Source organism: Protobothrops mucrosquamatus, unplaced genomic scaffold, assembly GCF_001527695.2.
Source record: "Protobothrops mucrosquamatus isolate PMUCROS unplaced genomic scaffold, P.Mucros_1.0 scaffold_185, whole genome shotgun sequence".
NCBI lineage: Eukaryota > Metazoa > Chordata > Lepidosauria > Squamata > Viperidae > Protobothrops > Protobothrops mucrosquamatus.
In genome coordinates this window covers 1600873-1614324 of record NW_015386261.1, presented here as the reverse complement: position 1 = coordinate 1614324, position 13452 = coordinate 1600873, and the positions used below count along the sequence as shown (strand labels likewise).

At 34.3% G+C, this 13452-nt stretch overlaps 1 protein-coding gene across 1 annotated transcript in view; it reads left to right on the top strand.

Annotated features, from left to right (window-relative positions):
* Window positions 1-13452, top strand: part of GBE1 (1,4-alpha-glucan branching enzyme 1) — a 118721-nt gene that overhangs the window by 42537 nt on the left and 62732 nt on the right. Inside the window, exons 3-5 of the mRNA XM_015824125.1 lie at window positions 2362-2477; window positions 7729-7854; window positions 9923-10058. Of these exons, the coding sequence (XP_015679611.1) occupies window positions 2362-2477; window positions 7729-7854; window positions 9923-10058 (378 nt within the window). The remainder of the gene's footprint in view (window positions 1-2361; window positions 2478-7728; window positions 7855-9922; window positions 10059-13452) is intronic.

The following is a 13452-nucleotide window of genomic DNA, read 5'->3' as shown; positions in this document are numbered from 1 at the left end:
AAGATTAAAACCTTTTATTGTGCAACAAATAATTTTATGTAATCTGCTACAGTTTCTTTTTAATGTTATACTCTATGCCATGGAGTATAAAGTTGCCAAGGTTGGGGACTCCTGCTCTATGCTATATATATCAGCTGCTATATGTGGCAGAGTATGAAGAGGCCAAAGCATAAAGTTACTTCACTTTTTCATATTGTACCACATATAGCATAGAAACATAGATTAAGATAGAGTTAGTTTGGTACAGTGGTTAAGATAGAATTAGTTCGGTATAGTGGTTAAGGCGTCAGGCTAGAAACTGGGAAACACTTTGTTCTAAGGTTAGGCACCTTGGACTAGTCAGTCTTTCAACCCTAGGAAGAAACTGTCAATGGCAGACCACTTCTGAAATCTTGTCAAGAAAGAGGCAGGGACTAGTGTAGCCCCAAGCATCAAAAGAACAACAAATTGTAATTAATCTGATACAATATTTCTTTCTCTTTCCTGTATTTCTAATACTCTACGTTATATAAACCAGAGGCCCACAACCTTTTGGGTGCCAGGGACCAGTTCTATGGAAAAAGATTTTTCCATGGACCAGAGTGGGCATGGTTTCGTGTGCTGCCTGCATCCCACGGATGGGGCTTCGCTTGTTTGCATGGCCCAGTTGCTGGCATGCCACAGCCTGGTGCCAGTCCATGGACCGGGGGTTGGGGACCCTGATTTAAACAATAGAACATCAATAATGTTAATTAATACTTGTACAATATGATTGTATTGAAGCAATATAATGTATTCAGATTTCAATATAATATTGAAATACAATGTAATTATTCAATTATTCAATATAATAAAAAGGATATAGATAAGATATACAGACTCATCCATCCATCATCCATCTCATGATTTGATGAGATTGTAGGCTTCTTAACCAAGAATTGGGAAAGCATGCCAAAAAGGGCTCCAGCTTTTGAACTACAGTTTTTTTATAGATCTACAGATCATTATTAAGGTTGGCCGATATGAGGGTTGATCAGCAATTCTGTAAACGGTACTCTGCCAGAACTCTCTTCATCTTTTGTCCAACTATAAGATCCATTTGTTTAACTTGCTGGAGAGAATGAAAAAATGAAGCAAGCCGCCTAGTTCATCTGCTAAATGGGAGCTATTTATGTATCTTTGGGAATAACTTCATTTTCCTTATATCATAATTACATTGGGCTTTGATTTACTGATTTTTAAGTCCATATTCCTTGTTGCATCATATAATCTACTTTATATTTGCCGCAAGTTATGTTTGTTCTCATTTAGCAACAGGACACGTTTTCAAACAAAAGTCTATGTACATTTATGCCCTCAACTACAATGCTTCTAACTGTATTTTTGCTCTCTACCCCAGAGATACTCATAGTATTAAGAGAGCTTTCACAGTATTGCAGTTGGACAATTAACACTGTTAAAAGTTTAGTAAATCATAAATATGAGGCAATTGGTAATCAAAAGCTAATAAAGAGATGGTATTGACATTGTAGCTGCTTGAAAAGCTTAAAGAAAATTACTTTTTACACATATTTTCTTATTAACTAAATATAGAATTTAACATCAATCACTTTAATTTCTTGAAAAATATAATGATTGTAGGGATAGTAGAATAACATGTTTTTCCTAAGATGTCACAGTTCCTGGAGTGGTTCCTATAATTCCTGGAGTCAGAGGATTTAAACATAGGAACCTCCTTTTGACACTAATAAGCTGTCATTTGTCAAATAGTTAGAAGATTAATCAAGCAGCTTATTTTATTTATTTATGCATTTATATCCTTGACATACTAAAAATGATTAAATCACTTGAGCTTTTTTTTGAATCAAAAGCTGTCGGAGTTGGGACATCAATTGTAATTATTTTATGTAGACTCATTGCACCTACCGGTACTTTTTCTTCCTTAATTGCCAGGCTACATGATGGATGAATTACACATTCAGCAAAACTAGGGTCCAAAAGTTATCTAAAAACTGAAAGATTTTTAATTGAAACACAAGGTCTTCAGAGAATCTCCAAGAGGCAGAATAGAAAATGTGGAAAGGATATGAAGATTTAATGTCAAAAATTCTTTATTTCCCAAATAACTATTTAGGGAATTGTGGATTGTATTATTTCATTTTTTTCATAATTTAACTTTTAGCTTAAAATTAAATTTAACTCTTGTATTGCTTTGGAACTGCACTGCAAATATTAAAATAATTCCTCATATATGCAGAAAGGTCCCAGAGTAATGAGTTGTACAGAAAAAAAAGCATTGTCAACTTGTCTGTTCCTGTTTTTATATATGAACTGTGCAATTTAATGAATATTTACTATTTAATTCTTTTTAAATTATTATAGATAACTGGAATCCATTTTCCCATCCATACAAGAAAATGGATTTTGGGAAATGGGAATTGTTCATTCCACCTGGACCAGATGGGTTTCGCCCTGTTTCTCATGGATCCAAACTGAAGGTGTGTGTTTCAAAAAGATACTTCATTGTTGTATCAATGTTTATTGTCAAATTTCATAATTGAAGTTTTCTAGTGTTCAGTTATGTACCACTTAATATTTCAAAGTGAAAATAAGACCTGCAAACCCATTTTCTTCACCTCCATGGATTGCTATCAAAATAATATAAAACAAAATTACTATAAATTACTGTATAATGAACAAAATAATTATATGAGGGCAATTCGGAAATAAACCTCCGTTTAGTTATCAATGACAGACACTCACAGATACAGAACTTTTATTATACACATTAGAAAACTACAACATTACATTACTTTTCGACATAATCGCCATTCACATTGAGGCACTTGTCATAACGTCTTACAAGGTTTGAAATTCCTTAGTAGTGGTTGCTCAGCGCTAAATCTGGGCTATGGGGGGAGGTGATCAAAAACATCCCCAATAGAACTGTTTCAAAAGTTCTTGAGTGCGTCTAGCAGTGTGCGGGTGAGCATTATCATGAACCAACACCACACCGGAAATGGTGCCATAGAAAATCCCACCAAATGTGAAGATGCCAAAGGAGTACTGCTAGTGAAATTCACGGAGCGTGGTTCAACCATCAGTTTTCTACTGTGGAAAACTCAGACAAGCCATAACAAGTGTCAGGTCATGTTGACTTCCAGTGTGGTATTGGTTCACAATTCAATCATTCATTCATATTTATATAGCTGCCTTTCTCACAATCAAGTGACTTTGAACAGCATATATAATAGTGACCATAATTTCTATTAGTCAGACCAGGCACAAAGTATTGCACCCAGTATATAGCACTATATTTTAAGAAGGGCACTGACAAACAGGAGTATGTCTAGAGGGGAGTAACAAAGAAGATAAGAGGCCTGGATTGAAACACTTGTGTAAATATGGTAGCTTGTATTCAAGTATTTGAAAGACCATCAAGTAGAAGATGGACAAAATTGTTCAGAGGTTTTCCAGAAGGCAGGGTATTTAGCAATGGCTTGAAATGACAAAATAAATTTCATTGTACTTCATAAAAAATGTCTTAACCATTAAGATTGCTCAGTAGTGGAACAGTTTTGGGTGGGAGAAAGCCTCCATCCTTTACTATGGGAATTTAAACAGAGACTGGATGGTTATATGTTGGAGATATGATGCATTCATGAATTAGGCACAGAGTTGGACAAATTATCTTCAAGATCTCTTCTAGTTTCTACATTGTATGATTCAAAAAGTGTAATGGCCACACTGGAAGCAAAAACCGTTTGTTTTTACTCATTAAATACAATGCAAAATTTTCCCAAATAAGCTCTAGCTCATTATGCTCTAAACAGCAGACAGGGACAGGAAATGTTCCTATTTATGTGCATGGAATTTGTCCATTTCTTTTTTCAGTCTTGTTGAGAAAAAATAGAACTATCTTTTTTCATGGTTTGCCAGTTTCTGAATGCAGGAATAGAAAAAAAGAGGAAAGATAGTTCTGAAATCTTTGGAGGATAATAGTGGTGGACAGCCTGTTACCTACCCCTTGTCTTTAAAAGCTATTAGAAACTGAAATTTGTGTCACTGCTAATTATTGCCAATGATGATTGATATATCTCATATTAGTCATATATATTCATATGCATTTTGCTTTTTATATTTCTGAATAGAGTTTTCATTTTGGTTAACGTGGCCTAGGTGAGACTATAGGATTGGATTTGTGTTTTCAATGGATATACCAGTAATGATACATAAACTGACATTTAATGCAGAAGTAAAATGAGAGAAGATACTGGTTTTTAATAATTCACTAGAATATATTTCATATGCTTTTTTTGAAATGGAAAGCTTCCATTTATTTTTATGAATAGAGTTACATCTCCCTCTTTTGGAAAATCAAGGCATGACTTCTTTCAGAGACAAGACTTTGTTACTTGATACAAACTCTTTGTCTGTCTGTCTGTCTGTCTGTCTAATCTATCTATCTATCTATCTATCTATCTATCTATCTATCTATCTATCTATCTATCTATCTATCTATCTATCTATCTATCTATCTATCTATCTATCTATCATTTTAGTATATCTCTCTTTTTTCATTAACATTTAAGAAACACTAATCAACCAGCAACAAAAACTAATCTTTAGTAAATATATATATTGAATATTAGCAGTAAAGGAATTATGTAAATATTTATGATGACTTTAAAAAGATTGGTGTCATTAATGCAATTATCCAGCTTTTTAAATTACTAGTATTCAGAATAAGATTTTGTTAACCATGTGGAAATTGCACAATATTACATAAGAGAAATTCTCACATGCAGCTTTAAAGGTGCAACTATATATCTTGTTTTCAGTAGGCACCTAGTGAAATCCATGTATTACTAGAGTAACATTATTTAACCATATATATGAACTCAGTCAAGAAAGAATTTCTCACAAAGTGTATAGTTATTCAAAGAAATTATCTTTTATATAAATAGCAATATTTTAATCACAGGTTTTTTTAAAAAAAAATACAGTCTAATTAATGAAATAATCATGTCTGATTAAAAAAATAAAGTGTGGCATTCAGATGATATGTTGTCATGACATAAGAACATGGGAGCACCTACTGCTAACTTTTTTTTCTTTCCTTTGTTTTTGTATCATATGACACAAGAGTTTGAGAGGTTGCAAAGACTGAAAGCTATTTACCACTGAAAGTACAGAATATTTGACCAAGGGTATAATTTTAATGTTTGAAAAGACTAAAATAAATTCACGTAGGAAACAATGAGATGTTCTCATTCATTGACATATCTGTTCACAGCAGAATGTGTTATCAAAAGCAGTACTCATTTATTCTCTGACAGAAAAGAGAGCTTTATAATTAAATAAATACTCAAGAGTTATTCAGACAATAGTTTACAGGACAAAAAGAGAAGTTCTTTTTCTTCTCTTCTGAGATATTTTCTGGATTTTCTGAAAAAATAAATCAACAGATTTGGCATTCACTGCTCAACACTGTTCGTATATACAGTCAAGATATTACAATGGAGTTTGGACTGGAGAAATGTGCTACCATCACCATTCAATAGGGGGACTATATGGTTCTTTTTCTCTCTTTCATCTAGATGAGATGGGTAACACATAAATCTAATAAATAAATAAAATAAAAAGTGTGAAAACTGCAGAAATCAAGACGCCCAATAACATTAGGAGTCTGGATGAAGACGATCACTACAAATACCTGGGCATCCTACATGCTGACAATGTAATTAACACTGACAAGGCAATTAATATAAATAAATATTGCTTAATTTTAGAAGTTTTAATGGTGCTCATTTCACTGGCTCTGAACATGCTAGGCAGAGCCTGGAACAGCTCTTCTGCTAATGGAAATTGTGTAATAGTGGTGTAAGAAAAAATATGCTTTCATATGTTGACAGTTCATTAAAAATGATAAACATTAATAAATAGACCTTTTAAAAAAAAATTGAAGAAATATGCACAGTCTACTGTTCCAAAAACTTGCAGAAAACTGTGCGTTATAATTTACTTGTTCTTATGGGTGAAGATTGGCCAAGTAAGCTGATGATATCAAACTATTTAGCATAAGATAATCAGAAAGGTTTTGTGAAGAATTCTAATACAATCTTGAAAGTGAGTGAATAAGCCTTGCTATTGCCAATAGTACAATTGCAATGTGAATCTCAGTGGCTCTAAAATTACAAACTTTACATATATATCCGTGAAATCTGAGCTGGAAGAGATTGATCAGAAAAATGATTTTGGAGTCATGATGGATAACTCGATGAAAATATCAACCAACTGCAACTGCCATAAACAAGCAAATTTGATGCTTGGAATCATTGGGAATTGAAAATAAAGCTGTGACTATAGTAATGTCTTTATATAAATCCATTGTAAGACTGCACTTGGAGCAGTATGAATAGTTTTAGTCATATGTCAACGGAGATCTGTTAAAAATACAACATGTATACAAATATTATTAGGATATTGTTTAAAAATAAAGCTTGTGCAACTAACTTTTTAGCTTGGTATGAAGGAGAGCATAGAGAAACGTAGTTGTTTATCAGTTGTGGTAATGACCTTCATTTGTTATTCAAAAGAAAATTTACATGAATAATCAGTCAGAGGCTACTACTTTTAGTAGCTTTTGAAGCAAAAAGACATCTATTAAATAGCAACAACAATGGAGATAGCATTAATTTATTTCATATTAATTGGTAAAACAATCATTTCCTTTTAAATTAGCAACAGCCCAATGATATAACACTTTATGTTCCCCAAAGCATGTCAAAAGAGACCTTTCTTGATGGAATATGTGGAATAAAATGATGCTTGATGGAATAGAACTAGTATATTCTGTTAAGTATCAGTGGTTAACAAAGCACAATCATGATCTTAAGGACCACAATGTTCCATAGAGTTTGGGCAGCCACTGAAAAAAACTGCTTCCAATCACTGAATGTCCCAACATACCACATTCTGTGTAGAATGATCATATTATAAGTGAAAACAATATGAAAAAATGAGAGAATTTTTTAGGAACTCTTATCACTAATTGTTTCATATATTTGTATGCTGTGTCTGACATATTCTTAGTATGAAACTATTTGCAAGCTAGTGTTGGCAAATGTGACTTTTCAGTAAATGAGTTAAATACAACTGGACATCGTAGGCTATCATCATGCTAAATACTGTTTGAGTGGAACACCTTTAATATGAATATGCAAATATTGGAGGCTAGCTATTTACAAGGAACCTATATAAGAAACTATTATCTCTATCTCTGTAATTTATAATATCCCATTAAGCTGGTATTTCAATGATACACAGGCTATGCAAAGTTGCAACACTTGCTGAGTTTTTTTCTGTTGTAAAAAATAACCAATATTTTATATTACTTTTATTCAGTATGGGTCAAGTTATCGAGACTTTTATTAATAATACATTCAGTTTTTCTTTGACATTTTTATGCATACAACAAATAGGCAAGTTAGTGACTATAAAAATGTGTAACTATTTTTTTCTAATTAATAGTCTCTGTAACTACATTCATGCTGAACTGTGTGTGTGTGGCTTGATTTTAGTGTAGAATAACCTGCATCAAAAATATTTTCAACTGTAAAACACTATAGTAGTGAGAAAAAGAGTACTTTAAATATGGGACTGATGTTTATATTCACGGCTACATCTCATTTATACTTCCAATCCTAATTTAATTTCCATACTTTCTCACTGCATTGAATTTTTTAGTTGGTGATAAGAACCAAAACTGGAGAGATCCTTTATCGCATTTCTCCTTGGGCTAGATACGTAGTTCGTGAGGGTACCAATGTGAATTATGATTGGATACACTGGGAGCCATCAACTCCATATAAAGTAAGTTACTAAATTAATTGTGATTTATTTCTTATAAATTTTAAATTTGATATTTTTATACATGTTTTTTCTTACAGCTTGTAAACTCTCTTAGTTACATGGAGAAAGAATTATACTCTTTACATGTAGAATATTGTTTATTAGAAGGGCAAACTATGTGCACTTTCCTATTAACATACTTAATATAATATAATATACACACACATACCAACACACACATTTATTTTTGCAAATTGTTAAAGATATTTTATATGTATATCAATCAAAGGTAGTCCTTAGGTTATCTTAATTTGTGCTCAAAAATTAAAGCTGGCCAGATCTAGATGGAAGACATTCAGACTGTAGGTTGTTTTCTTTAAAAACCCTAGAAGAAAGTAATGGCAAATTACTTCCATACTGTTGTCAAAGCATTTCCAGGAACTAAATTCAATTGAAGGCAGCTTTAATGAGTGCTCACTTGCTTCAGTATATTGCCTGGTAGAAGGTACCCACTTAGAAATGGTAGTGATTCCTGTATCAAAATGGAAGAAGTGTTTTCATGCCATATTGCAAATCTAATTCTGTATGAAAAGTTAATCTGATGAATCCATAGGGATGGTGTCACTTCTTTTTCCTCATAAATGAAGGCACATAGTATCTCAGTAACAGTCCTGTATTTGAAATGCAGTTTCAGTCTTTCACCCATAAGATGATAGATGTTGTTGAAGGACTTAGGTCAACTGAAGAACTATAGGGAATATTAAAGTGAGTGAGCTTTATTACTGTGATTATTCTGAAGAATCTAAATTTCCAAAAGTCCATTCAAAGAACTTTAAATATAATTTTATTCATTATTTATATGCAGTGTAACATAGACTATAAAAGGAAAACTCTTTCTTTACAAAATTAAATTTATAACAGTACACAGAGCACCTGTATCTGTTTTTTGTCCTTTTCAAAAAACAAATAAAAATTGTCAAATATACTTAAGCCTTTCTGTGATTTGCTGTCAGCCTTTAATCTTACAAACTCTGTGAACTTTCACATTTCAAAAAGCATTCCATATTTCAGCAATTTAGCTCTGTATGATAAGCAATACTGATTTATGCAACATGCATGCAATTACAACTTGTTTAGCAGTCCAGAGACTTGTTATTAATTTTGGATGTTCTTTCTACAATATTCCTGCTGATAGGCTCAGTAAATTAATCTTTCATTTATTGATAGGAAAGAAAGATGAGAACTGAGGACTGGGATGCAATGGAGTGGAAAGGACAATATAAAACATTCAGTGGATAATGTTTCCAATATGAATAGTACAGGAACCAATAAACTTTAAAATATGCCCTAGTTTTCAAAGTGTCTTCCCAGGAACCTAGGACTTTCAAAAAAACATTATTTGATGTCAAAAATAGTAATGATAAATAATACCATTATAATTCTACACTGTGGAAGAGAATTCTCTCTATTCTGTGTGATGTTCTCTATCTTCAAGTTAATGATGAAATCTAATCTCTTGTGACTTTTGAAAACAAGTTTGCTTACAAATTGTATGGTACAGTAGTCAAATTGAGATAGTATGAATGTTCTGACCAAAGGAATTTTAATAAATCATTCACAAACAATTTGCTGACCTTAAAAAAAAAACATTAGGAATCTAAGTGGTCAATGTATATTTTGCCTTTGCGATGTCTGCCTGGCCGCAGATAGAGGCAGGAGCATCTACAGCAATAGTTTCATCCAGATGATCAAAGACGTGCCCCTTTTTAATATGTATTGCAAACATGTAAAAAGGGGCAGACTTTTGCTTAGCAGTACCTACAATTTTGAAACCAGCAACTTTTCCTGTGGATGTGCCTGGATTAAATTATGTCTCATGGGAACTTTGGACAAAGGAATTTATGCACAATAAATTGATGTCAGTAATGGAATAAGATTCTTTTCAACTTCAAAATGTACATGATGTACTCCATAACTTATGTTTATATAAAACTGAGTGTGCTGGTTTAGATTTTAACATCATGACCATTCTTGCCTAATAAAACTAACAGCTTCATATTTTTCTTCTTAAACTTTTTTTCTTGTGTAGTGGAAACATCCCATTCCTAAGAAACCCAAAAGTATGAGGATCTATGAATCACATGTGGGAATTGCTTCCCCTGAAGGGAAAATAGCTTCATATAAAAACTTTACCTACAATGTGCTTCCAAACATCAAAGATCTTGGTAAGTGATATCTGTGGCTTCTTTTGAGATAATTTTTAATGACTCTTGTGCTTTTATTAGAAGTTTCATTTCAAAAGTCTCCATATTGCTTTTAATGCATCACCTCAGTGCATTTTAGTGTGTGGTACATGTAATTTTTTTTTAGAAAGCTGCTAAAGTCAAGATACTATTGGGAATATATTTATGTAAAGAACCACATCCAAAAATAAATTGCTAATTCAATTTACTAATCGAGTTGCATGTAATTTCCAGCATCTGTGAGTAGCCATGCTTTGAGAAATACTGAAGCACAGGGGAAGTGCCAGAAGATTGGAGAAGAGCCAACATTGTGACGATATTTAAAAAAAATTGGGGAAAAGAGGAACTTGAAAATGAATAACCAATCAACTTGATATCAATTCCTGGGAACATTCTAGAAAAAATAAGTTGTGGGTTTGCAAGCACTTCGAAGAGTGTTTATCAAAAGCCAGCATAGATCATGCCAGACAATTAGTGGATCTAGGAAATTCTATGAATATAGTGTACTTAGATTTTAGTAACAAATTTGATAAGTAGATCACAGCCTCCTTTTTGATAAATAGGATCAGTGTGGTATGGATTAACAGATGGATTCATAGTTGACTGAACAACCATAGGCAACACAAAGTCCTTTGTGCCCACATAGAGGAAAGTCTGTGGTTTCTTATCTAAGAGTTTAGTTCTGGGTTCAGGACTCTTTAATATCTTTATAAATGACCTAGAAAATAAAATAAAAAGGATATTTATAAAATTTGTTGATAGCATAAAGCTGGATCACAGAGTTAGTTCCTCTGTGAATTACAGAAAAAGGTTCAACATTCAAAATATCTTGATAGATTTGCATATTTGAACTGTTCTCCAGTTACTTTATATTTTTAATTTAAAGAAGAGATGGTTACGAACTATGACAGTGGTTTTCCAAAACATAAAAGGATGTCATCAGAAACATGGTGTGGACTTCCAATTTAATGTTGCAGTATTATGGGTGCAGGAAGATGGGGCTCCGTCTTCCACATTCAATTTCACCCTGCTGGGGCCCCTAAAAAGGGTCAAAAGTTGCCCCAAAGAGGCGACAGAAAAGGAGGAGACCCTCGATCGCGGGAGCCCTCCAAACTGGCAGGGAAAAGATTGGCTACATTCGTGTGACCAGTCAGAAGCTGGCGACAACCGAAGAAAATAAGCATTAACCAGCAGCTTTTGAGCAATGTGGATGGAAATGGGTGAAACCCTATGCTCTCTTTATGACTTTTAAGACTTTTTCCTGGGAAAAAGCCACCCAAAGCAAAGAATCCTCCCCGATGAGAGAGGGAAGGGAAATTTCCACCCCATTCCCTCAGGAAAAGAAAAACGGCGAATTAGTTGCTTGGGGGGGAAACAGAGAAAATTACAAGATTAATTTGGAATCAATACACATATATAACTTTGAAATTTGGGGACTAAAAGTGCTTTTGAGATTTTTTTTTTTAAAAAAGAGACGTAAAAAGCTTGTAATATAAGTTTGGATATAAAAAGCTGGTAGAGTATATATGTTAGTATATATGTAGTATATATGTTAGTATATATGTAGAGTATATATGTTAGTATTTTATTCAATTGTCAGCCGCCCTGAGTCCGTAAGGAGAAGGGCGGGATATAAATGCAATTAATAAATAAATAAATAAATAAATAAAGAGTGTTCTAAAGGGACAGGGCTATAGTGGAAAAGGCTCTTCTCCTTAACCTCACCTGCCAGAATTCTTGACCATATGGGATCCATAGCAGGCCTCTTCCACTGGCACAAATGGGATGGGCTAGTCCCACTGGGGTGAGATGGCTCCTCAGATACTCCTCAGATCCATGCTATATAGGACTTTAAAGGTAATAACCAATACCTTGAATTGGACTTGAAAGCAACTGGTAACTAATGCAGCTTGGACAACAATGGTGTTATATGTGCCACCCAGGGCTCCCATAACTGTGTGCACTGCTGCATTCTGCATGTCGAGCATGATGCAATAAACCAACTGAAAAATGACTAAGGCAGCAGTGACCATATGCAGGGCCTCATGATCTACAGTAGGTAAGGACTCAACTGGCACAACACAAAGTTGTGCAAAGTCTCTTCTAACCGTAAATGTCATTTACTCTTCAAGCAGGAGTCACAGGTTCAGGAGAACCCCAAGGTTGCACATCAGGTCTGTCTGAAATAGTGCAACCCCATCCAGAACTAATGATAAATAACCACACTCATAGCCACTTTGTCTTGCCAGGGCTCAGCTGAAGCCTGTTGTTTCCCCATCCAGACCTCTACAGCCTCTAGGCATTGAGAAAGAGCAGTCATAGCATCACTTGGACCAGCAGGGATGGAGCTATAAAGCTATATGTCAACAGCATACAGATGATATGCAATCCCATGGTGTCATATGATCTCACCCAGTTGTTTCATACAGATGCTAAAAAAAGGAGTGGAGAAAGTACTGAATCCTGTGGCACCCCACAGAGAAGTGGCCGTAGTCTGGACCTTTCACTCCATGTTAACACCAGTTGGGACTTGCCTTGAAGAAAGCTAAACCAATGCAATTCTATGCTACCCAGCCCCAAATCCTGTTGTCAACCAAAAAGGATTCCATGGTATTGAAAACTGCTGAGAGGTCAAGGAGAGCAAGGATGTATGCACTACCCACTCCGTTCTTGCCAGAGATTATTCACAAGTGTGACCAATGTCATTTCTGTGCCATAGCCCAGCCTGAAACCCAACTGACAGGGGTCCAGATAATCTGTTTCATCCAGGACTTCTGGAGCTGCAACACATCAACCTTTTCCACCACCTACTCTAGAATGGGAACTGGGATACTGGATGAAAATTATCCAGACAAGTTGGGTCCAATGTTGGTTTCTTAAGGAGGGGGAAGACCAAGGAGGCAGACCAATTTAAAATTTAGCATGATTCTACTAGAAGCATCAATAACTGATTGAAAAAATCTGTAATTTAATGCTACAGTTAGTTGTGACCATTGCTTTTTAAAAGAAAACAATACAGATTCAAAAACATTTTTTCACAGAACTATCTTTTAAAATTGCAATTTAAAATTACTCATCCTTCTGATAACAGGAGATAAATAAATATGACACCACACCATAAATATAATTATAGGTAGTCATATAAAACTAAATTAAGGCTAGGTGGAATACTTTTAATCGGGAGTTCATGGCCTCCATGACGACCATGGACTTGACCCAATTAGTTCATGCCCCCACTCACACGGGAGGACACACACTAGATCTAATTTTTGTCTCTGGCCAGTGGCAGAATGATCTGGAAATGGGGGAGATAAATATAGAGCCCTTGTCATGGTCAGATCATGCTCTCCTTAGGATGGACTTCCGGACCGCTTCC